Here is a 22,322-nt window from a genome sequence, read left to right on the forward strand (position 1 = left end):
ACACCTTTTCACACACGGTCGGTTAGCCCCATGGTAAGTTATTAATTAACTTGTGTTATGGGTGCTAACACAACTAATAAACTACATATAGCTACATATATACATATTTATAAATACATATTGTAACACCCAGACCACGGCTAACAAGCATGCTCATCACACAAATGCCGACCGAGCCGGGAATCGAACCCGGGAGCTCAGGTTCGGCAGTCCGGCATGGTGACCATTGCGCCATCGAGGTCGTCAAAAAAAATATTGAAAAGAAAATGATCTAGACAGCTTCTAAATAATAATTGAGTTCCCACGTTATTACTAAATAAATCAAGCATTTTATGTAGTTTTACGTACCTAGATTGTTTCGTTTCATCTTGTATAACTTTTCAACATATTACATAAATCATGAAGATAATTAACATTATAATTGTTCGCAAGCTTAGAATTACAAAACATATTTATTTCAGCTGAGCATGACTTTTTGTTTTTTAACATACCTATAAACCTTTTTCAGAATTCCCACTGTATCTGCTAACTACTTTCAAATGATTCCTTTTTTAATTAAAACTCGATTAAAGTTATTTAACTGTAAAATGTTATTTACTGTTCACGCTTAATAACTCATTTTACAAGTGCAAAAATTATCAAACAAAATATTTTCTTTAAAAAAAATGGCTTCATTTCTCTGCATTTAAAAATTATTCTGCTCAACGCTTACATTAAAGAAAAAATTGTAGTACATTTTTCATTGATTAATAATGTTATGATAACCTGCAAAGTAACCATAAGAAACATTTGAATATTCATAAAAAACTCATCAAATAAAATTGCATTCTGCCAGCAAAATGTTTAGAGACAATTTATAGCGTAAAATTCTTTTGAAGAAAATGTTCTGCGCGCCGTGAAAAAGTATGCATTTAGAGTACACGCTAGCACACTAAACAGTCGGCCGACAGTTGGCCCGATGATTGAAAAAAAAAAACAAAATTAATAAAACAATAGATAGATAGATATATTTATTATGTGCACCAATTTAAAATTACAAAAACACCAGTTTAGGTGACACAATGGGCGGTCTTATAGCTAAAAGCGATTTCTGACAGACAACCCTTGGATGGATTAAGAGAAAATCATGAAAGCTTTTAGTCGGTCTGATACCCGAAATACCTGATCGTTGTTATGTGCATAATACCATTCATTTTCATATTTTTTTTTTTTTGAGCTCGAAAAAAGTGTCGGCCGGCTAAAAGTTTGCAGAGTGCAAGTATTCTTAATATAAGCCCAAGAGAATGTCTCCTCTCACCGTTTAGACATTTAATTAAGTCTAAATTAGATTTTTATTATCTTAATTTCGTGTTCTCTGCTATATTATTTTAACATAATAGATTCTTACAGGTCTCTTATGGTTTGTTTTTTAACCATGTTTAAAATAATTCGAAGACGGTGGTTTAATAAAAGGTCACTTAAGTGCCTATAGTGTGGGCTGCGGGTTGTTCGAAAGAGATACCGCGGCCCTGGTACATAAAAGGCCTTTGACGGAACACGACGGTTTTTAGTCAGTAAGAGTCTGACACTCCCTCACCGCTGCTAACCCACAGCGGGAGGGGTCATTTGATGATTTTTGACGTCGTTAAAAAAAAAAGTGCCTATAGTGTGTGTGATTTATAAACCAAACGACATTCTCAATGCTTATATTTCAACCAGATTTATTCAATGTTTCCTGCATTTAAGTTACACTATTATATCATAAACAAAACAAAATTATCAATCCACTCTATTCTTAAGGGAACGCAGATATTTTTGTCCTTAAGAAAATTCCTCGGATAAATACATTTTCAAAGAAGATGAAGAACCATTATCACAACAGGGATTTAAGAGAAATCTTAGCGAGAAAGGCAAGCAAGCCAATCATCGCTTTTACAACGGTCCATAAGCCAATACCCCTTGAGATTTACGCGATTCCAAGGAAATAACACTCCGATACAACGTTGGAATGAGGTATAGGTTCTTTGTTGGAAAAATAAGGAATTATTTTGGTACTAGATGTTGCCCACTGTTTTACTCGGATCTCAAGGGATCTTCTTCTCGTATTCAAATATTGCCTGTATTTTATGCTCATGTTTTTTGTAATCTATTTTACTTTTAACTTTTAACAGCAACATAACCAATCTTGTCTTTTTTTTAAAGTAATCTTAATTTTCTTAAATTATATAGTTTTGACCACAAAACTGTACAATTTCAGCTAAACTCAACTTCGGAAAACTTACTGAAAGGCATAATGTTTGATAAAGGATGTGTTTCAAAATAGCCACATCACTTACATTAAATAGGGAAATATAATATTCCACTTATAATCACTTTAAATAATTCTATAACGTTAAGGGTGACGGGTTTGATGTAATCCGGTTAATTTATGCATAGACTTGGCTGTCTCCTGATCCCGCGACGCTCCGTTCAGAATCATTTGACTTGTCTATTGCCTGTATAATTTTCATTAGCATATTATTTGAAACATCCATGAGGAACGTAAATCCTTGGAATTTATAATGTTTATTATAATTTGGAGATCAGGATGTTTTAAGTAATTACGTTAGAGATATTCAATAAATATATAAAGAGAAAATACTTTTACATGCCTATTTCCCATCTAAAGATGAGAATATTTTTAAAATGTTTAATACGTTTTTGATTCTAAAAATAAAATATTATTCATAGCACACCTTTAAAATAAATAATAAAAATGACGCAGGTACAAAGTCACGGCGTTCAGATTTATAAAGTTTATAGTTTGTCATGTAGGCTTGCCTCGCCTACAAACTATTGTCGACGTTTATAGCACTACAAATTATATGCTGTACTTTTATTTATCTCATATATTTTTGTGACATTTATAATTTTACGATCTTATAATACGGAAATAATTCTGAACTAGATATTCAACAAAAGTTGATTTAAAAAAATACGGAAGTCTGGGGAAAAGTTACACGATTTGTATTATTTCGTAGGTTTTCATTGAAAAATGTGAATATTTCAGGCTCGCACATTATGAAGTAAAAGTTTTTGCTGTATCTTTTTTAACATAATTGGTTTGAATTGTGCCCCAGTTTTTCGAGAGAAAACCAAAGGATGTTTACTGATGATAAGTAATTTTCTAAAATGCTAACTAAGACTGAACACGAAGATGACGGCAAAGCCACTTAAAATAACTTTTTAATAGCTCATCATAGATTACTTTTAAGCCAAAATACAGACCTCAATAGAAATCTCAGAGAATGAACTTAAAAAACCGCAATTTTCTTCTACCAAATTGTTTCCAGTAAAAACTTTAACTATGAGCCATCCGGTTTTTAGCTGTGGCCTTAATGACGTTCATTTGTTTGAATTTTTCACGACTTTTAACGTTGAAAAATTAATTTTAATTAGACCTCTTTGAAGCTGAAACTTCTGACGCCTCTTTAGGAATTGTGTGAGTCAATTTAATGTTTTTTTTTACAGTTTCTTTTAAATTTAAAACTATTGTTAGTAGAGTTTTGTATTGTAGGACAAGATTTTTATTCGCACAATTATTTGGGAGGACTTATTATCGCTTCAGGTATCCATTATAGGTACAAATTATAATACTTACTAATATAAATAAATCAGAATGTGGTTGAGCCGATTGAGATGAAATATTGCTAAGTGCCTTGCTTGTGAGAAAGGTTATAAATGTCTGCCTCTGTTGATCTACTATTTCGTATCCCACACATTACATTACAGCTGAGGAAACATACAACCAAACCAGCTTCCAACTTCGAAGGATCACGTATAATTAGTTAATCTTTTTAAGCTGTGATACCGCAAACTATGCATAGTCTGCATAGTGTCCATACTTATCGGGGATTGAAAAATAGAACAATGAACAAACAAAACTGAGCTAGAGTATATGCGTAACTATCCTATCACACCGGACCTGTTAACCACCACACAACAGTACCTACCAACACAAATTCATGAAAACATCGTTAGGCGTCGGTGTTGCCATGCTCAAAAAGATACACTTGTCGGCCGCTTCCGGACAGCTGTCGCAGGAAGCTCATCCGTCACCACTGGCAACACTGGCTTGACATGGGAAACATTGTTCGGGTATTTTGTGTTGCCAGTTCATATGCTTGAGTACGTATTCGTTTACTGAAATTGAATATTTTCTTGGTAGGGGAAAATTGTGTAGTAATTTTCTGTCTAATATGATTTTTTGAACCAGAATTTACTGTCAACGATGCACATATGACTCATGAGACAGGGAAGTTATCAAGCATTATAGTGTATAATAGTATGTACCAAATTGAAATTTTTAATTACGTATATTTTCTCCTTTTTCATCATTTATTCATCAACTTTGATATTCAACGAGGAGTCTATATACTTTTGGATGATCTTTATTTTAATCATACACTTTTATTCCAGTTTATTAGAGATACCCATCATATCGCCGTGAATTGCAGATTTAGTCATCAAGTCATCCAGCAATATTGCATTAGAAAATATTTTTCAAAGTTTTATTCTAGTTTTCATGAAAACTATATAATCTAGTGTAATAATAGTATGGGTAATTGATCACGAAATGTCTTGGAAGATTATTTATTTTGTTTTAATCTTGTTTGCAGGCACGGAACAAACCAGCCGATGGTGGTGGCCACGTCAACCAGAAGAACGCTGCAGGACAGAAATCAACGACAACTTGTCAAAAAGGTACTAATCCAAAACATTTATTCTGACGGCTGCAAAACAGCACTTTTTTGAACGTCAACAATTTACAAAAGACAACCACTAAAAAGCCCTCCTTTCACCACTGTGTATGTGTGTTTGCTGGGAAGAAGTGGCAAGATCATCAATATCTGAATTGAGATCCTCCTCGTTTGTGTGTCGGCTAGAGTATTTATCATAACTGGGGATATTTTGAATCTGGGGCAGTGGCGTAGCGTGGCGGGGGCAGGGGGGGCAAATTCCCCGGGCGGCAGCTTTTAGGGGGCGGCAAAATTTAGCCAATTAAAAAAAAAATTGTTCGCAACTAGTATGAGCGCCGCTACATAAAACTGTCTAACAATAACAAAACATTAAACAAGAAAGTTGAAACTTTTTAAACTTAAAATTAATTATTGTTAAAATTTGGTACTTAAAACACACGTAACACTACATTTTACGTAATTTTGGTTTTGAGTCTTAACTAAAAAATAATTAAAATTTCGCGCTCGCTTCGCTCGCGTAGTATTCAGAAACTGTATGCGCTAAATTTTACATCTGTCAACAAACAAACGTTAAGTACGTTTGGGCTAAATTTTACGTAATTTTTGTTTTAAATCCGCTAAAAATTTCGCGCTCACTTCGCTCGCGTATTCAAAAACGATATGCCCTTATTTTTGCATCTGTCAACAAACAAAAAGTTAAGTACGTTTGGGCAAAATTTTACGTAATTTTTGTTTTAAGTCCGCTAAAAATTTCGCGCTCGCTTCGCTCGCGTATTCAAAAACACTACGCCCTTGTTTTTGCATCTGTCAACAAACAAAAAGTTAAGTAGGTACGTTTGGGCTAAATTTTACGTAATATTTGGTTTAAGTCCGATAAAAATTTCGCGCTCGCTTCGGTCGCGAATTTGGAAACAACATAGGCAAGTTTTTCTTTATTTGCTTTTGCTTACCTACACAACTGCCGACATGCGTCTAGCAGAGTGCTAATTTAGGTAAACCGATGAGGTGGTCCCCGGCAAGACAAACTTTAGTTAAAGTGGTCCCTCATGACTAAAAGGTTAAGAACCACTCACTGGTTTAGATAAACTTGAATGCTTAAGCAATACCTACCTAGATACAAGCCAAATTTCACGCTTAGGTATAGTTTCATGGAAACTAGTTTAAGTGTTAGTCCCGTAAATTAAATTAATTTGTTAAACAGTTTAAAGTAGCCCCGCTTTTTAAATTATTTCAATTCCATATATACTTATAGTTACCTACTTCGCTAGCCTGCGTTACCGCGGCTCTGGAACATAAAAGGCCTTCGACGGAACACGACGGTTTTTAGTCAGTAAGAGTCTGACACTCCCTCACCGCTGCTAACCCACAGCGGGAAGGGTCATTTGATGATTTTTAACGTCGATACAAAAAAAACCCCTTTTTTTGAAGTCGGTTAAAAATGACAAACGGCCAGTAACACTTGTTAAAAAAAAACACGGGAAGGGGCGGCAAAATCGACAACTGCCCCGGGCGGCAGATACCCACGCTACGCCACTGATCTGGGGATATAGAATGATAACAAGATTGGCCGTCAAAGCTATGGTACAAATGTTAATTTCCAGTTCTAATAATTCATGTAATTTGTCTATTGATTCAATATGATGGAGAAACATCTCATCCGTAAAAAAGATTTTTACGGGACTCTGATAAAATTTAACTTTCATTTTTATTCAAAACAGTCCTCTAGGTACAATTCCTTTTAAATGATTTTGCCTTAGTTACGTAATTGTTAAGTATTTTATTCTTTCCACAATAGGTGGCCCAAAAACCCCGGTAAAGCCATCAGCACAGAAAGGAGCAGCGAAGACCGCGCCCCCGAAACAGGCCGCAGCGGCAGCGGCAGTCAAAACTCCTCAGGGCAAGAAGAAGAAAGGGCATAAGCATCAGCAGTATGAGCTCATTGTTACCATCAATCTGGTGAGTAGACCTGATAGAAGACTGTTTACTTATGAAACTATAGGTGTCTAAAAATACACAATATTCCTCACACTCACACTACGTTATCCAGATACAAACTCTAAGGCCTAGATTCCACAAAAGCAGAGCGAACTGGAGAAGTTTTTGAACTACTTACCAAGTCAATATCGTTACTAAAACGTCTCGTCTCCACCCGCTTAGAAGCATAACTATTCATATGATTAATTTAATAAAGCCTAATTTACTACATAAATTCAGAGAATTAGGTGGTCGTAGGTACAAATGAATAGGTCTTGCATAGATAATCACTTATTTTTACTATTTTCCGCGACTTTTTGAGCTCTACCTCAAATGAAATCAGTCTACCTCAAATGAAACCAGTCTACTGACGGAACCAATTAATTTGAGGACGTATCAATTTTTCCCCCATCGAATACCTGATCAATGAAAACTAGGATATTGTTCCTTAAAGTTGCCACAGTACTCAGCTATTCTATTCTCCCTATAACCGTTATCAACCGCTATTTCAAAAACAAAACAAACTAGCCAAAGTAACAAACTGCCACATAAAGTGGGCCTTATCGCGGGAAACTTTAGCTTCCGTTTCTTTCTAACTTGTACATTTTTATATCTGCTGTCCCTCTTGCGTGCTTTTTGCAGATACGGAATACGTAATAGTCAATGAGATTGGATTATCGAATGTCGTTTGGAAAGCGTAACTGTTTTTTTTTTTACATATTTTATTTTGATGTTGTGTTTTATACGAAAATATTTTGAGTCTAACTCAGTAAAAGGTACAACAAACTCTGGGGTTAAATGTAGTTTTTCATACATTGAATCTTTTTAGAAATCACTACTATAGGATTATAGTAAGTTTTACCTCAGAATGTTCTAAAAACCTTGACCAAGTACTAAAAACCAACCAAAATACTTTTAAGAGCTACAATTTGTTTTCTTGAATACTTTGTCAAAAGACGATCGTTAAAATGACACTATCAGTTGTATTTACTTCATCACTATGATTTTAGGGCGTTTTTATATGACCAGTGTTCACATTCGCCCACATTATAAGAATGGATGGAACGTCGGAATCATAATTTTCTTGTTATGACATGTGACATAAATGTCAAATGAGTTCTTAATTCTTTTAGCAGCTATAGGCCCTTGAAGGTCAATAATAACTACCTACCTGTGGCCATTTGAAAATTTGAAAGCTGAAAAGTTTTCTGGCTTGGTTTTACGTCCTGATCTCAAAAACTTGGTTCTTAAATAGACAACTATCTAGAAACTGCCGGCTTCTAGTAAGATTTGAAACATCATTCAAGTGTATGGTAGTTTACATATCGATAAGAGCAATATCTTCTTTACTTTATTTAAAAATAAATAGCTTTAGAAAAGAGTCAATCTAATTTATCAAATAAATAGTTCTTTTGCGGAAAAAAACCAATTAGTGAAGTTTTGTATTTCTTCAAGATAATCGATTATTTTATAGTACCTACATAGAAGCTAGTTCGTAGTATCCAGTACCTACTACAGTACTAAGTTATCCTAGGTTTTACGCACTTTTGTAATCCATATACCTATTCATTCTTATCCCATAACCTTGGGCATTCTAACTTTAGCTCAGTTTTTATTTCTATAGCACATTAAAATGTATCAAAAATTCAATGTCATGTAGACTGCTTTTACGAGGCAAATAAAATGTGGATAACATTAATTTATTGTCTCTAATATCAGGGAGTTATTTTATTGTAAAAAATCAGGTGTGCCAGTAATGCTTCACATTAAGTATTTTTGTATAGAGAATATTGGTACATTAAATTAAGTTGGTTTTTATTTATTGTACCCAGTCTTACTAAAGGGTATTGGGTTGCCCGGGTTACTGGATTGAGGACGTCAAATAGGCAGTCGCTCCTTGTAAAACACTGGTACTTAGCTGTATCTGGTTACACTGGAAACCGAACCCAACATAGTTGGGAAAAGGCTAGACAAATGACTTGATTAAGTCAGATGCAATGGTAGGACCACGGAGGACAAAAGGGTAGGACACAAGTGCTAAAATGAAATTATAGTTATAAATACACAATTAACATTTGAATTCCACTAGAAAACGACTATTATATATACTTATAATACCTCCTGGTTGCTAATTTATTCATCGCTAAATATTTTTTTACGTGCCTACTACTTTTCATCCTTCTATCTTCTCGTGTGCAAATAAAAACATTTGCTATGCATAAATGAACAGGCGAACTAAACATTTTCTGAAGATTATATTTTTTGTACATGTCAGTTCGCTATGTACATTATGTTTCAGTAGACCCACATTGAATAGCATACACTTATTTCCCGCTTTTACCATCACAGTTTTCAATCTTTATACTTTTACAGTATAGATGCTGCTTGATTTTTTAAAGAAAGGGACACGCATCATATTATTTACGTGAACGTTTTAATTAAAGCTGAATTAATTCAGTTTAAAAAAAAAACTTAAATCAAATAGTTTAATTATGTCCAAAGTAAACTAAAACAATATAACAAATGCTTTACGGTTTTCCCAATAGATGTCGTGACTAACCTCGCTAGATAGCGAAAATCGAGAAGTTCATGCAGCGATAAACCAAATTGACACTTAAACTTACACAATATGGTTTATTTTAGCAAATCATATATACTCGGTATTTAGTGACGTCACGGGTTGATGAGTCTATAATTTTCCCGCCAAAACTGTTTCGCGTTCCAAATGACACGCGTTGTGCCAAGAAGACCGAATATAATATTTATTTGTTCTACATTGACTGCGTTTTTTTTATGTAATTATGATAATGAAATTGGGTATAAATATTTATTTATTTTTGGTTATTTTAAATATCGCACTCCGGTTCACAGTTAAACGATTTTTTTTATTATTAATATTGGTAATGATTTTTTTTTGTGTTCAATTATTTACATACGATACTATCTAGGTAATGCCGACCTAAACATAGTTGGGAAAAAGGCTCACGTGGTTGAGGATGACTAAAGAGAAATAATGTTTTTTGTGCCTGAAAATATTATGTATTTACCACCTGAAAATACGTCCTAACTTCTTCTTTCATTATTTTTATCAAAACCTCATTTTCAACTTATAAAAAAATATACGTATGAAGAAAACAAGCAAGATTATTTCAATCAAAATCTTGCTCGCGTTGTCACCATTATAGAACGCTCGCCTAGAGCAATAAGCGAAAATAATTTTATTTTAAATATAGAATCTCACTTATATCCAAGCTGACAATGTCGCGTCGCGCATATTATCGCCAGTACGATAACACTAATCGTTTTTAAAAATAAATACAAACGTAACATAAAATTAACAAAGCAAAAAAAAAAAAGTAAAAACCCAAGGAGTATTCAGTGTGAAAAATATGTGTCTGTGCTAATATCTATTTAAAAATAAAATTGTCCTTCACGTGGTTTCGTGTTTAAAAAAAGAAAACAATTAAAAAAAGAATGTGTTTTTCTTTTTGGCGCCACCGCCATATTGTTTTGGCTTTGTTTACTTGTAGTAATTGTCGTGAGCTTGTGCAAATACGTTCGAAACGGTTTTTAATTTGGATAATCAAATAGTCGTGCGGTTTTTATCAATAAGTGAAAAAAGCGTAAGCTACATAACTGTGACTTTTAGTGTAGTGGTAGAATTTGGTGTGATTTTAGTTATCGAACATGTAATTTAGTTAAAATAAGTGGTTGTTGCATTTAAAATGCGTATTAAATTATTTAGAAAATGAATTTGAACGGGTTTAAACACAGTTAGTACTGTGTATTGAGGAATATCTGCGGTACTTAGACCAACTTTTTGAAGAAGTTGGCGGACAGCTTATGGATTCATTCTGTCCAAGACCAGGATGATTGACTTTTGGGAGATAGGCCTATGTTCACCAGCGTAAGGCGTTAAGTTGATCTAATGATGATTAAATACTATTTGTTGACATCTTTTATCCAGTAGAATGCTTATTTTGTTTAGTAAGTTCATATGGCCCATAATACAAACTCCGTTTCAAGTGTAGGTAGGTACTGTTGTAAGTACACTGTATTATAATGGTTTTCTTTCAAACATTTTGTTTAAAATAAAAAGTAGCAAAAGTAGAGTGTACTACCAAAACCTTGAATATAAAAATAATGTGATTTGATGACAAACGTCAATGATATTCAAAAATAAATACGCGTGAAGTGTCAGCGTGGTTTTAATTCATAGTAGAGAGTTTTCAAACTTACTATCGAACATAAATAATAATCAATCAATAATTGAAAAGTAATAAACTTAAAAGGCGATCATTAAAAAATAATGATTAAAAAGTTTTCAAAAATAGATATAAAACTTTTTCAACGACCATAAATTAGAGCTTTGAATAGGTACTAACTAACTAAAACTAAAAACCTTTTGCGAACGTGTTCCAAAACATTTTCGTAATGGGTTTCTAATTAGTTCTGAAAATAACTTTTTAATACACTTTTGATAATATAGAAAGAAACTTAAAATGGCGGCTGCGAAGCCAGCTGAGGATATTTATCACAAAGAGTATAGAAGACTGAGAAGGCTTACCAGTGATTTGGCGATTCGGCAGGTTTCAGTACGTAATACTCGAAATGTTCAAAATAATACTGCTAACATAGGTTTATCAAATATCTCTAATGAGCATTAATCTTAAATCAAATTCATAACTAACAAATACAACATACAAAATCTTCTATAGCTACTAAAACACAAATAAGTAATTAACAAGCGCTTCTCACCATCAAACTCTTTTGCGTAAACTTTTGTAACTTAATTGACTAAAGATTTGAAATAACGTGCTTGTATTTTTGAGTACCAATAAACAGATTAAAAAAAAAAAACAGAATCAGATTTAAACAATTTTTTTATTATTAAGTAGGTATGGCTGTAACATAATATACATACTATTATTCGTAAACACTAACACTTTATCATTCCCAAAGATTCGAAAAAGAGAAACAGTCTCGAGGCCACACTCAAACTAATCAAAACATACAAGGTTATTTGCTATATCATGTGTTTAATTAGAATCTCTTTCAATTTCAGTCTGAATATGGCCTCACGGAAGAACAAGTTGCAGGTAACAACAACAAATATTTTCTCAATAAACCTAAAAAAGAGCTTTCTAAAACCGTTTCGCAGTTATTGGGGGACGATAATGCCGAAAAAGAGATGATGTTTGCAAACTCATTCCTACTTATATTTAAAATAAATACGGTATGGTCTTACGTCCGTTCGCGATATTCTATCTACCGTTTGATTTGCTTGCTAGAGATAGAATTTTGACATTAGCCCCATATGAGTAAGAGAACAGCAGGGCCGAGGCCTGCCGGGGCAACGGGATTGTTCGAAAGAGTTACCGCGGCCCTGTACCAGTACCAGGCCGGTACCAGGGCCGCCTTAGGCCCTGTACATAACAATAAGCATTTTGGCCTGTAGGCCTTTTGGCCTACGACGGAACACGACGGTTTGTAGTCAGTAAGAGTCTGACACTGCCTCATCGCTGCTAACCCACAGCCATTGGGGTCATTTGATGACTTTTGACGTCGTTAAAAAAAGCCCCATATGAGTATTGTCGAATTATATCTCTAGTAAGCAAAACAACAGATTAGATAGACTATTGGGAGAGGCTGGAAGCGGTTGTTGACTAGTTTGGCAATATACTGTTTGCAATAACTTATTGTAAATGTTAATGGTCCCACAGAATTCAAAGAAGCCTTCATGCTGTTTGACAAGGATGAGGATGGCACGATCACGATGGCGGAGCTCGGAGTCGTCATGAGATCGCTTGGACAGAGACCTTCAGGTATGTAAACACAGAAAACCATACTATCACTTCTATAAAAGACCATAAGTAGGTAACTACATTACATTACAGATATTTACAGCCTTAAAACTTGATGACATGACTTGACAGTCTTTTGCTCGATTTTACAAGTTTAAATTACGGGGCTACGTAGAGTTATTTAATATCCCTTTGATATCATTTTCTGACTATGACTTCTATCATGGGACTTTCGAAAGAGCCATGGCGGTTTCCGTTCGATGTGTTTTTCTTCTTCATGAGACTAAACAAAACAGATTGGTATTGCTAATATGCTTTTAGGTAACATGCAAATAAATTAATTTTAGGGACAGACGGTATTTCAGATCGTCATAAAATATAAATTTACAAACATCCAGAATTAATTTTTAGAAAATTATGAGTATCCTAAATAAATCCGTTTTATACCCCAATACGGTCCATATTCCGGGTTAGGTACGATCATAAAATTTTATTGAATATGGAGGGAAGTTTAAAAAGTCGGATTACTTGACCGGTTTCGGTATTCGAGGGTTGTGAATAAAATTAGGTCAGATCCGGGTGAATTTGAATATCAGCCCTGCTATTGTGTCTTTGGAAATATCGAATATCTGCGGTTTCAAAGTTTTGGGACACTTATTTGAAAATACCATTTCGTCTTGCCTATGGAGATCATTATGATTTGGAGCTCAATGTTATGGTAAAGAATTTCCTTAGAGTGTATCTGATTTAAATGAAAAATAAGTATATTAAATGAGCTTTCTCTACTTGTATTTAAGTTCAATGAACCTTATTCAGCGTCCTTTTAATCGACCCAAATGCTTAGGATGACTCGTGAGACTCCCGGCCGTATAGCAAGGTGACCAAAGTATTTCGTGTTTCTATTCGTTAAAAGATAAACATAAGAAATGTTGATAATCCTCACCTTTTCATAACTCACGTTATGTTAGAAACTCTGCCAAATATGCGAACGATGCAATTCTATTTTAAATGAGGTTAATAGCATACTTTTATACATGATTTTATAGCAAATATTAAAATAATTTCTATAATAATGCAAGGCAAAATAATAAAAAACACTGATTGAATCATTGAACGTATTTCTAAAAGACCAAAAAGAATTACAACCAAGGCCCCGGCGAGATTCGAACTCACGATCTCCTGTTTACTAGACAGGCGCTTTAACCAACTAAGCCACGGCGCCGATGGGTGCGAGAGCCGAAATTATGAATCAGTAACTTTTGCTAACAATTTGCCTGACTTCGTGAGGGAACTACTTTATTCACCCGGATTTTATATAGCTTATGTAATTGTGATGTACATAAGTTTTGTACTCTGATGAATAGCACAAACTTGAAAACTTTCAGTATTTTTTTCATTTTTAAACAAATATGTAGGTACTAACATTACGCAACACACTATTTATATACCTACCTACTTATATATATACAAGTGCGCTTATCTTATATGAGTCATCCTACAAATTGCGCACATAAATTACCAATTCATATTCCTTATTTTATTACATTTTTGACACTTTTTATTGCCTATTTACTATAACATTTAATGATTCAAACAAATAATAAATATGTATTAGAAATCAATATGTCTACCTATTACGATATTTGATGTAGTTTTTATTTCAGCAAAAACGTTCACTCAGGCGCTTTGATATAATTTACGAGGATATTACTTTCTGTTTGTATGATAATATTGAGTTTGGGACAATACGTGTATATTGTACCTACTTTATTATAAACGTGTTAATGTTTTCTTTTATATGGGGCTTTACATACCTCATTTATAAGGAGGAACTTCTTTTAATTCACATTTAATTCTAAGACGGTAATGACGGTTCTGAGGCGGAAGATTATCTTATTTATACTAATCCATTTATCAATAAATGGTATTAATTGCAAAATTGGACGAAACTATTCCTTTTCTGTGCGACATATGCTCACTCCTAACCATTAAGAAAAATCCGTAAACCCAAAAATACATCGGTAGCCTAAGTCAGATCCAGTTCTGATATGATTTCCCTGTATATTCCAGAAACGGAGCTTCGAGACATGGTGAAAGAAGTTGATCAGGACGGCAACGGTACCATCGAGTTCAATGAATTCCTCCAAATGATGTCCAAAAAGATGCGTGGGGCTGATGGGGAAGATGAATTGAGAGAGGCTTTCAGGTAAATACACGTTCCAATAAACTTACATACATTAGAAACTTTCACAAAGCAGCCCGGAGTCTGGAAGTTTGATTGATACACTCATGCATTGGAGAGCACGTAAATGTTTGTCCTGCGCCTGATTTCTCTCCGGTCGTGTCGGATTGCCGTCTCATCGGGCTTTGAGAATGAAGGAATAGTGAGTGCACCTGTGTCTGCGCAAATGCTTGTGCACTATGGCCTGTGCAGTTGGCTAAACTTCTTGTATGAGAATAACAGCTATGGCTGATGATTGGATCATATTAAAGAAGCTATTCGTAATTCCAGGGTATTCGACAAGAACAACGACGGGCTGATATCGTCGGTGGAGCTGCGTCACGTGATGACCAACCTGGGAGAGCGGCTCAGCGAAGAGGAGGTCGACGACATGATCCGCGAGGCAGACCTCGATGGTGACGGCATGGTCAATTACGATGGTAAGGATATTTCTTAAGCCAATAGGCATACTAAGAAGTACCCAAATTAAGAAGGTAGTGTAAATATGTGACGGGGAGAGATTTGCGAGGCAGGCCTCTATAGTGACAGCATAGTACCTAAATGACGATGATGAGATAACTTTTATTGAATTTTAAATTTTTAAATTTTATAACTAAGACAGACAATGATGGTTAAGGCAGATATGGTGAATTACAATGATAAGGACATGTTTTGGCTTAAGTAGCAAGTTCGTGGTATGCAATAAATATCCATATTGCCGCAATAATCTGTAAATTAGTTTTAGCAAAAGGTTGAGGTAAGTAGGTTGAGGAGGAAAAATAGCAGTCGCTCCAAGTAAAATACTGGTACTCTTCTCACCGGTTAAGCCTAAAAGCCGCCCCGAATATAATTTGGTATAGGCTAGGCACTTGATAATGTGAAGTAAAAATCTTGTCCCAGCATGCATATCAAAATTGCTGAATTGTTGTTTATACTAAAGTTGACGCTTTTCAAATTCCAGAGTTCGTGACAATATTGACGTCGAAAAACTAGTATGCAGACCACAGGCCGAAGAGAGAACCTCCCGGAAGCCAGTGCCCATACTCGTACCTCCAGCGGTACGGAGGGAAAGAAACTCTTATCTAGTCCTAACAATATAGACGTGTTGCTAAAGTGGATCATTTTATAGAACGCGCTTGGTGGCAGTGTATACGTACCCTTATTTCAGTTTCCGCGCACATTTCAGTACAGTGCGATTTTTTTGTCGCACTTGCGATTATTTTGTCGCATTTGCGATTATTTTGTCGCACTTGCGATTATTTTGTCGCAACAATGTGAATTTTAATGTGTAGTACTGATTAGTAAATTTGGTGTGTGACAGATAATTAAGTTTTTATACTGCTTCAAGTGTCATATTATAAGGCCTTAAGATAACATGTCATGTTGTACAATATTTTAAAATAATAAAGCTAAACGAACGGTTCGAATAGATTTTTTTATAACAACGCAAAAAGGGCTATCTTACTTTAGAAGATAGAGTAGAGAGAATACTAACCACCTATGTATTTTCGTTAAAGTTTGCAATAATTTATAATGTCCTTTTTCAATAGTAATAATTTGACACCACGAACCATGGAACATATTGTTCCTTATTTGACAAGAACTTTTAAATATTATTGACCTGTAAAAGCAACAATTCGTAACAGACAAATTCATTGAAGACGTTACTTTATGCTAAAGTATCGGACAGTCTATAAAACGTTTTGCCGGTTTATCGATCTCCTCTCTATATTTTTGGGAATTTGGACTACACTTAATTATTCACGTGACCAATAAACTCTATCAAAGTATATTCTCTATTCTTTCTTAAAAAACTCTAGTAGATAGCCCTTTTACAAAATGTTTAGATCTACGAAACAGTTAATAAAAGATACGATTGAATCGGTCATTAATCGGCATTAATACTGCCGTAAGTGTTGGCCATTGCCGAACTTAATAGCATCGGGCCATGGAGAACAAAATGACTAGCGGAGATGTCATAACGCAAAATCTCTAGAGAAAGTAGCGAGACAAAATGCGAGTGCTCGGGAGACGAGGAACGTTACTAGGTCCGACTTTATACACCTTCTATGGAACCCGAATCAATCAAGACCAATCTTTGACAGTTTGGTTTTGATTTGACAAGGAACCCAAACGTCTCGTCATTTATAGTAACTGACCACGCCTACCGTACATTACTTTATTACTTGACCTACAAGAAGGCATCTGAACCTTGGATGGTATCTCCGCTAACTTTCCTTCCTCCGTGCAACGGGCCAAAATAATATCCACGAAGGAGAAAAGACTAGCGGAGATGCCCTAACGCAGGTAGGTCACGCGCCTTCAGGTAGGTCAAATACGTCATGACTACGTCACGACAGGCGTGGCTGGACACCGCCCATATACCGTCCTTTACATCAAACTGACATCTTGTCATGGTTGTATTTTTACCACAATTTCAACAGATTTTATTTGTTACTCGATTATAACGATGAAATGCGCTATCATTAGTTGTAGAAATTGCTCAGGACCCAAACTCAAACATACCATAGGATAACATTTCACGTGTAAGTAATATTTTAACTTTAAAACATTTTTTTTGCTAGAGACATCTGCCGTCGAATAGCTGCATTTCTAGAACCTCTAAGTGAATTTGTATTATTTTCGTATCAATCTTGTATCAATGTATATTATTGGTACCAATTTTTGCCTTAAAAAGCAGCTTCATTTTTCCTTGCATTCTACAAGTTTTTTATAGATTATTTACAAACCAAAACATATGATATATTATCATGAAAATTTAATATTATAAAAACACCATCTTTCGGTAAGTAGTCGACTTACGTATATCTGAAGTAAAATTGTGTTCATCAAGACAGAGAGGCCCGTTACAAAATTAAGTGCTACCAGACATCGAAAATGCAATCACCCATTCTTAAAAAAGGTCTTATTTAAAAAAGCTGCAATTATCTTAAAATTAATCATAACTCTAACTATGTAGATTTATTTATATTAATTACTAGCCGTTTTCCCGCGGTTTCACCCGCGTACCGTGGGAGCTACTGCCCGCACTGGGATAAAATATAGCCTATGTTACTTGCAGATAATATAGCTTTCTAATGGTGAAAGAATATTTAAAATCGGTCCAGTAGTTTTTAAGTTTATCCATTACAACCAAACAAACATACAAAGTTTTCCTCTTTATAATATTAGAATAGATCAGCAATGTTTTACATAGGTATATCTCTCTTGCCGTACATACTTTTTGAATGTACCTTTACTCAGAGCAACATCCGACTCACATAAAGTCTGCTACTTATTTAGTGGATGCGCCGTTATGATACAGTTGTGAAAACTCTAATTTGATAAACACTGTCCCTATAATTTTAATTCCCATTTTTCTTGGTGAATATCGTAATGTGGCAACATCGAAAATAACAACAGTCATCGCAGCACGGTTCAAGAACAAATAGAACGAATTTTCGTGCTTGTGATGCCATAGCGGCTAGTAGACGAACTAACACAATGCCATAAGTTGATACTTAAATTACACCATGGGGGTATTTTACACCCGTGGTGAATAAAAATGATTTTTCATCGAGTCTCCGTTTTATGGTTCCTAGATACCTATTTCATTTCTGGAGGAGTAAATAAATTGTTGTGGGGCAAGTTCTCTGCACAAAATAATACTTATATAACAATTAATTTTCTAACTTTTTTATATCTCTCTCTTTCTTCGTTCATTTCAAATGAATGCTTCTTTAAACTTTCTAATTGAATTACTATTTTAAAAGAATTATTAATTTTGAGTATTTACATTACTTTTGAGTATGTCACTAGTGGTCGATGTTAGTTTAGGGTTCGATTTTAATCATCCTATTCCACGCTAGATGGATTTACAAAAAATGGGTGGCTTCCCATAAAAGGCGTATAAGGGTGGAGCACGGGTGGAGACAGTAACGTTCCTCGTCCCCCGCTCACCCGAATTTTGGCGCGCTGCTTTGTTAGGAGATTTCTCGTTAGGGCATCTCCGCTAGTCTTTTCTCCTCCGTGATAATATCGCATTGGGTCATTTTTTACTATAGCAAAATAATTAATGGTAGCATTTCGAACTAAAATAATATTTACATAATAGTCTTTATTCGAACAAAGACTTTGCAAGTTCCGTTCTAACATGTTAACTATGTGTAAGTAATTGAAGAAAATAAAATAATAGTAATTGATATAAAAAATATGCTTAAAAAAGTGCTTCGATGTGCATTAACGGTTTTGTAATAAAAGGACAATGGGCACTTTGTATGGGATTTGGTACCCGCTCCAACAGTAACGTATGATATATCATTAGAAAGGTATTTGCGTGAAGAATAATGAAAACTATGGGGCCTGCCTCAATTAGCTGTCCGATCCGAGTAACGATAAAAATTGAATCGACATAGAAACAAGTATGTCATCCATATATGCAAATTCATTAAGAGGCATATTATGTCGTCAGTGTTATAATTTTAAACTCAGTTAATAGACATCTTACATTGTTTGAGATACACTCTATTATAATCTAAAGGTTGTAATAGTCTATGGAGTCATACTACGGAAACACAATCGTCATCTGATTTGACAAAAGTTCAAAACATTTCTATTCATCTTTTTTTAAGAAGAAATTCATCATTATCTCAGCAACTCTTGAGGAGCAAGATTAAGTCGTAATATGTACTATGTTAACATCGTCTCCTAACTTTTCAACCTTAATTGATTGTAAATACTGAAAGACTTTCATCAAATACATAACCTAGTTCTGCGTGAACTGCAAAGGTCTGCACAGTCTTTTTTTAAAGCAGTCGGCAGGCAAACATTTTAAGAAGGCCTAATTCCTGTTTTTTGTTACTTTACCAGTTTTTATTAAATACAGTTCGATTTAAGAACTACATCTACGTTGATGATTTATGAACATTACACATTCTATTAGTCGATGTCACGCGAAATGGACAAGGATTTGGGACTAGTCGTCATAGTAAACATTTTTTGCCTTGCCAAGACCTACGCAATGGTACTAGAATCAACACTGTTGGACAGGGTACCAAAACGCCCATCGTCCTTTAACGACAGAATAACATTTTTTTTTATTTTGTAAATTAATTCATCATTTTTGTAACTTACGGAAAGCAGGGTTCACTGCGTTTTACTTTTATACAAAAAATAATTTGTTTTGCAAATAATAATTGCTTTTCATAACCGTAAAGTAAAATAATATACCTATAATAACTATTACAATAAAATTAAAATTTTAAGGATTCATTACACGTTTTAAATGTAATATACGTCGTCTCAGTGTCATGCTTTTGTGATTAGTGTAATGATTCTTTAAATAAGTTCATAACCCTTAGGCCTCGGCCTCGAATTTTGCGGGCAGCGGGGCGGCAGCGGCGGCGGCGCGGGCGGTCACCGCTTGACTGGAGTGCACCGCTCGTTGCCCGCTCCCGCACCGCTGTATTCGAGGGCCGGTCCATTTGATTATACGCGTAAGATCCTGCCGCTCCCGCGCCGCCGCCGCCGCCGCCCCGCTGCCCGCAAAATTCGAGGCCGAGGCCTTAGTCTGCAGTGTGCGGGTGTTTCAAATATACATATTAGAAGCAAATAGTTGAAATAGGTGGACTAAGACAACATAAAAATTAAAGAGAATAAAAAATAGTTATTATTATAACATGTTCGGTTGTGTCAACATTTTTTGTAAAAACAGTAAAATGATAGAAGTTTCTAGAATCGTACGTATACACGTTGTATGAATTTGTGTAGATAAAATTAGAAAAAAAAAAATGTGTAATGTCTACTGAAAGGTTTCCGTTAGTCTTCCAAAATGTGGAGTGACTGAATGAGCCAAATATTACCAGAGTTCATTAATGTTACGAGGAATCGAAAAAAAAAATATTTATAGTACTAGCGAAGTAATGCTAAGGTGATTTTATTTAATTGTAAAATTAATTAAAAAGGAGGAATTTTACCAAAATCAAGCGAAAAGGGTACTTATATAATATAACGAAATAGTAAAAATTTCTACATTTTGCTAAGCTCTTAAAGACTATAATAAAATTTTAATGGAAACGTTTAGGAGTTTAAGATCATCCTACCATGCAATGTTTTATTTTATTAGAATAGTATATTTAGAGAGAAGCGAAAGATTTCACGTTAAATCCAATAATTGGTTGATTTTTATTAAAAATTGTTGCTTAAAAGTTATTTTGTGATTAATAAGTTGTATAGATTTTGTAACTAGGTATGTAAACTTAAACATTTTTGTTTAGTTAATTTTAGCTTTTATTTACAACTCTAAAAAATATTTATGTCATACAAAATTAAAAATACATGATTATATACAGAAACGTTACAGTTGTTCACTATATTTTATACCAAAAGATACGTTAGAAATAATCTAAGTATTTATTTGATTATTAAAAGCATTTTATGACAATAAAATTACTTAATTTTAAAATAGGTCAAATTTTAACTTATAGAGAAATAATATTTTAAAACCAAAGTATATTTAAAATTAAAAGGAAATCGTTTTATTTATCACATAATATTTTAAATTGTAATAATAGTACAAAATTATTTATCAATTATATTAAATGACAATTTACTGAATTAAATTCAACAAAGTTTTATGTCGAAATAAAAATATTTATTTCATATTTTATTATATCATGTACGATATCAAACATGACATATAAATATATATGGAATTATAAAATAATATATTAATATGAGTAGATTTGGTAACGCATTGTGTTAAAGTAATGGTAACTATTGTAAACCAATATAGAAATCAATAGCATGAATGAAATTATATTAGAATGTTCCCATAATAATATAATATTACATTACATTAATAAATAAACAAAACTAATTGGGCTGAATATTACTTAATAGGTGTCATTGTCATTTTAATTAAATTTTATAATAACTTTTTTTTGTATTATTCCGACAATCACAATCACGTATTATAAGATTAAAATAATATACACATGCTTAAAGTTAAAATGCCAGATATGTATAGAATAAAATCCATTTTAATAATTATTATTTTATAATAATATTGTGTGCTGCTTATTTTGATATTTAAAACTTTTGAATTCGGTTTATAAATAGTTTAATAATCCGAATATACTTTTATTGCAAATATAATATGTAACAGTCTCAGTTATTTTGTTAATTTTAAAGCCTAATAATTAATTTTATTTTAAAAAAGACCTCGAAATTCATCACGACTGGGTCGAAATCAGTTGAATTTTAATACATTTATGTATAAATCAATATTGAATGTATAAAAGTTATGTATGTAATGTACCTATATGCAAGTTAGATATTTGATGTAATTAGATCAATATACAAGCTTCGTATGAAACAAGAAGAGTTTTAATAAAATTGATATGTGAATTAATTTATTTTATTTCACCTTCACCTTTCACCACTAACCTTACTTTGCTTCGTCCGTGGATGTGTGACCATTTCCATCTCGGCACAATAAATTGGTGGGTCCTGGCTTTCATTTTAAAATTTTTGTCAGTCGGTTAGTCAGTAGCCAGAAAGTCTGACAACCAGTCTTACCTAGGGGTATTGGGTTGGCCGGGTAAC

The 22,322-nt window shown here is 33.9% G+C and overlaps 1 protein-coding gene and 1 non-coding gene across 4 annotated transcripts in view; one reads left to right on the forward strand and one right to left on the reverse strand.

The window, feature by feature from the left end:
- Positions 1-16,977, forward strand: part of LOC124637644 (calmodulin-A-like) — a 176,030-nt gene extending 159,053 nt beyond the window's left edge. Inside the window, exons 2-8 of one of the 3 annotated variants that reach the window (XM_047174253.1) lie at positions 4,638-4,722; positions 6,514-6,674; positions 11,758-11,791; positions 12,416-12,517; positions 14,567-14,702; positions 15,009-15,157; positions 15,679-16,977. In XM_047174253.1, the coding sequence (XP_047030209.1) occupies positions 4,638-4,722; positions 6,514-6,674; positions 11,758-11,791; positions 12,416-12,517; positions 14,567-14,702; positions 15,009-15,157; positions 15,679-15,710 (699 nt within the window). In that variant the 3' untranslated portion in view covers positions 15,711-16,977. Of the gene's footprint in view, positions 1-4,637; positions 4,723-6,513; positions 6,675-9,926; positions 10,316-11,181; positions 11,288-11,757; positions 11,792-12,415; positions 12,518-14,566; positions 14,703-15,008; positions 15,158-15,678 lie in introns of those variants that run through there. The other 2 variants (XM_047174254.1, XM_047174255.1) reach the window with 2 other exon arrangements.
- Trnat-agu lies at positions 13,645-13,718 on the reverse strand. The gene has a single exon. It is a non-coding gene; the product is annotated as a tRNA-Thr (tRNA).
- Positions 16,978-22,322: the final 5,345 nt, after the last annotated feature.

Source organism: Helicoverpa zea, chromosome 16, assembly GCF_022581195.2.
Source record: "Helicoverpa zea isolate HzStark_Cry1AcR chromosome 16, ilHelZeax1.1, whole genome shotgun sequence".
Lineage (NCBI taxonomy): Eukaryota > Metazoa > Arthropoda > Insecta > Lepidoptera > Noctuidae > Helicoverpa > Helicoverpa zea.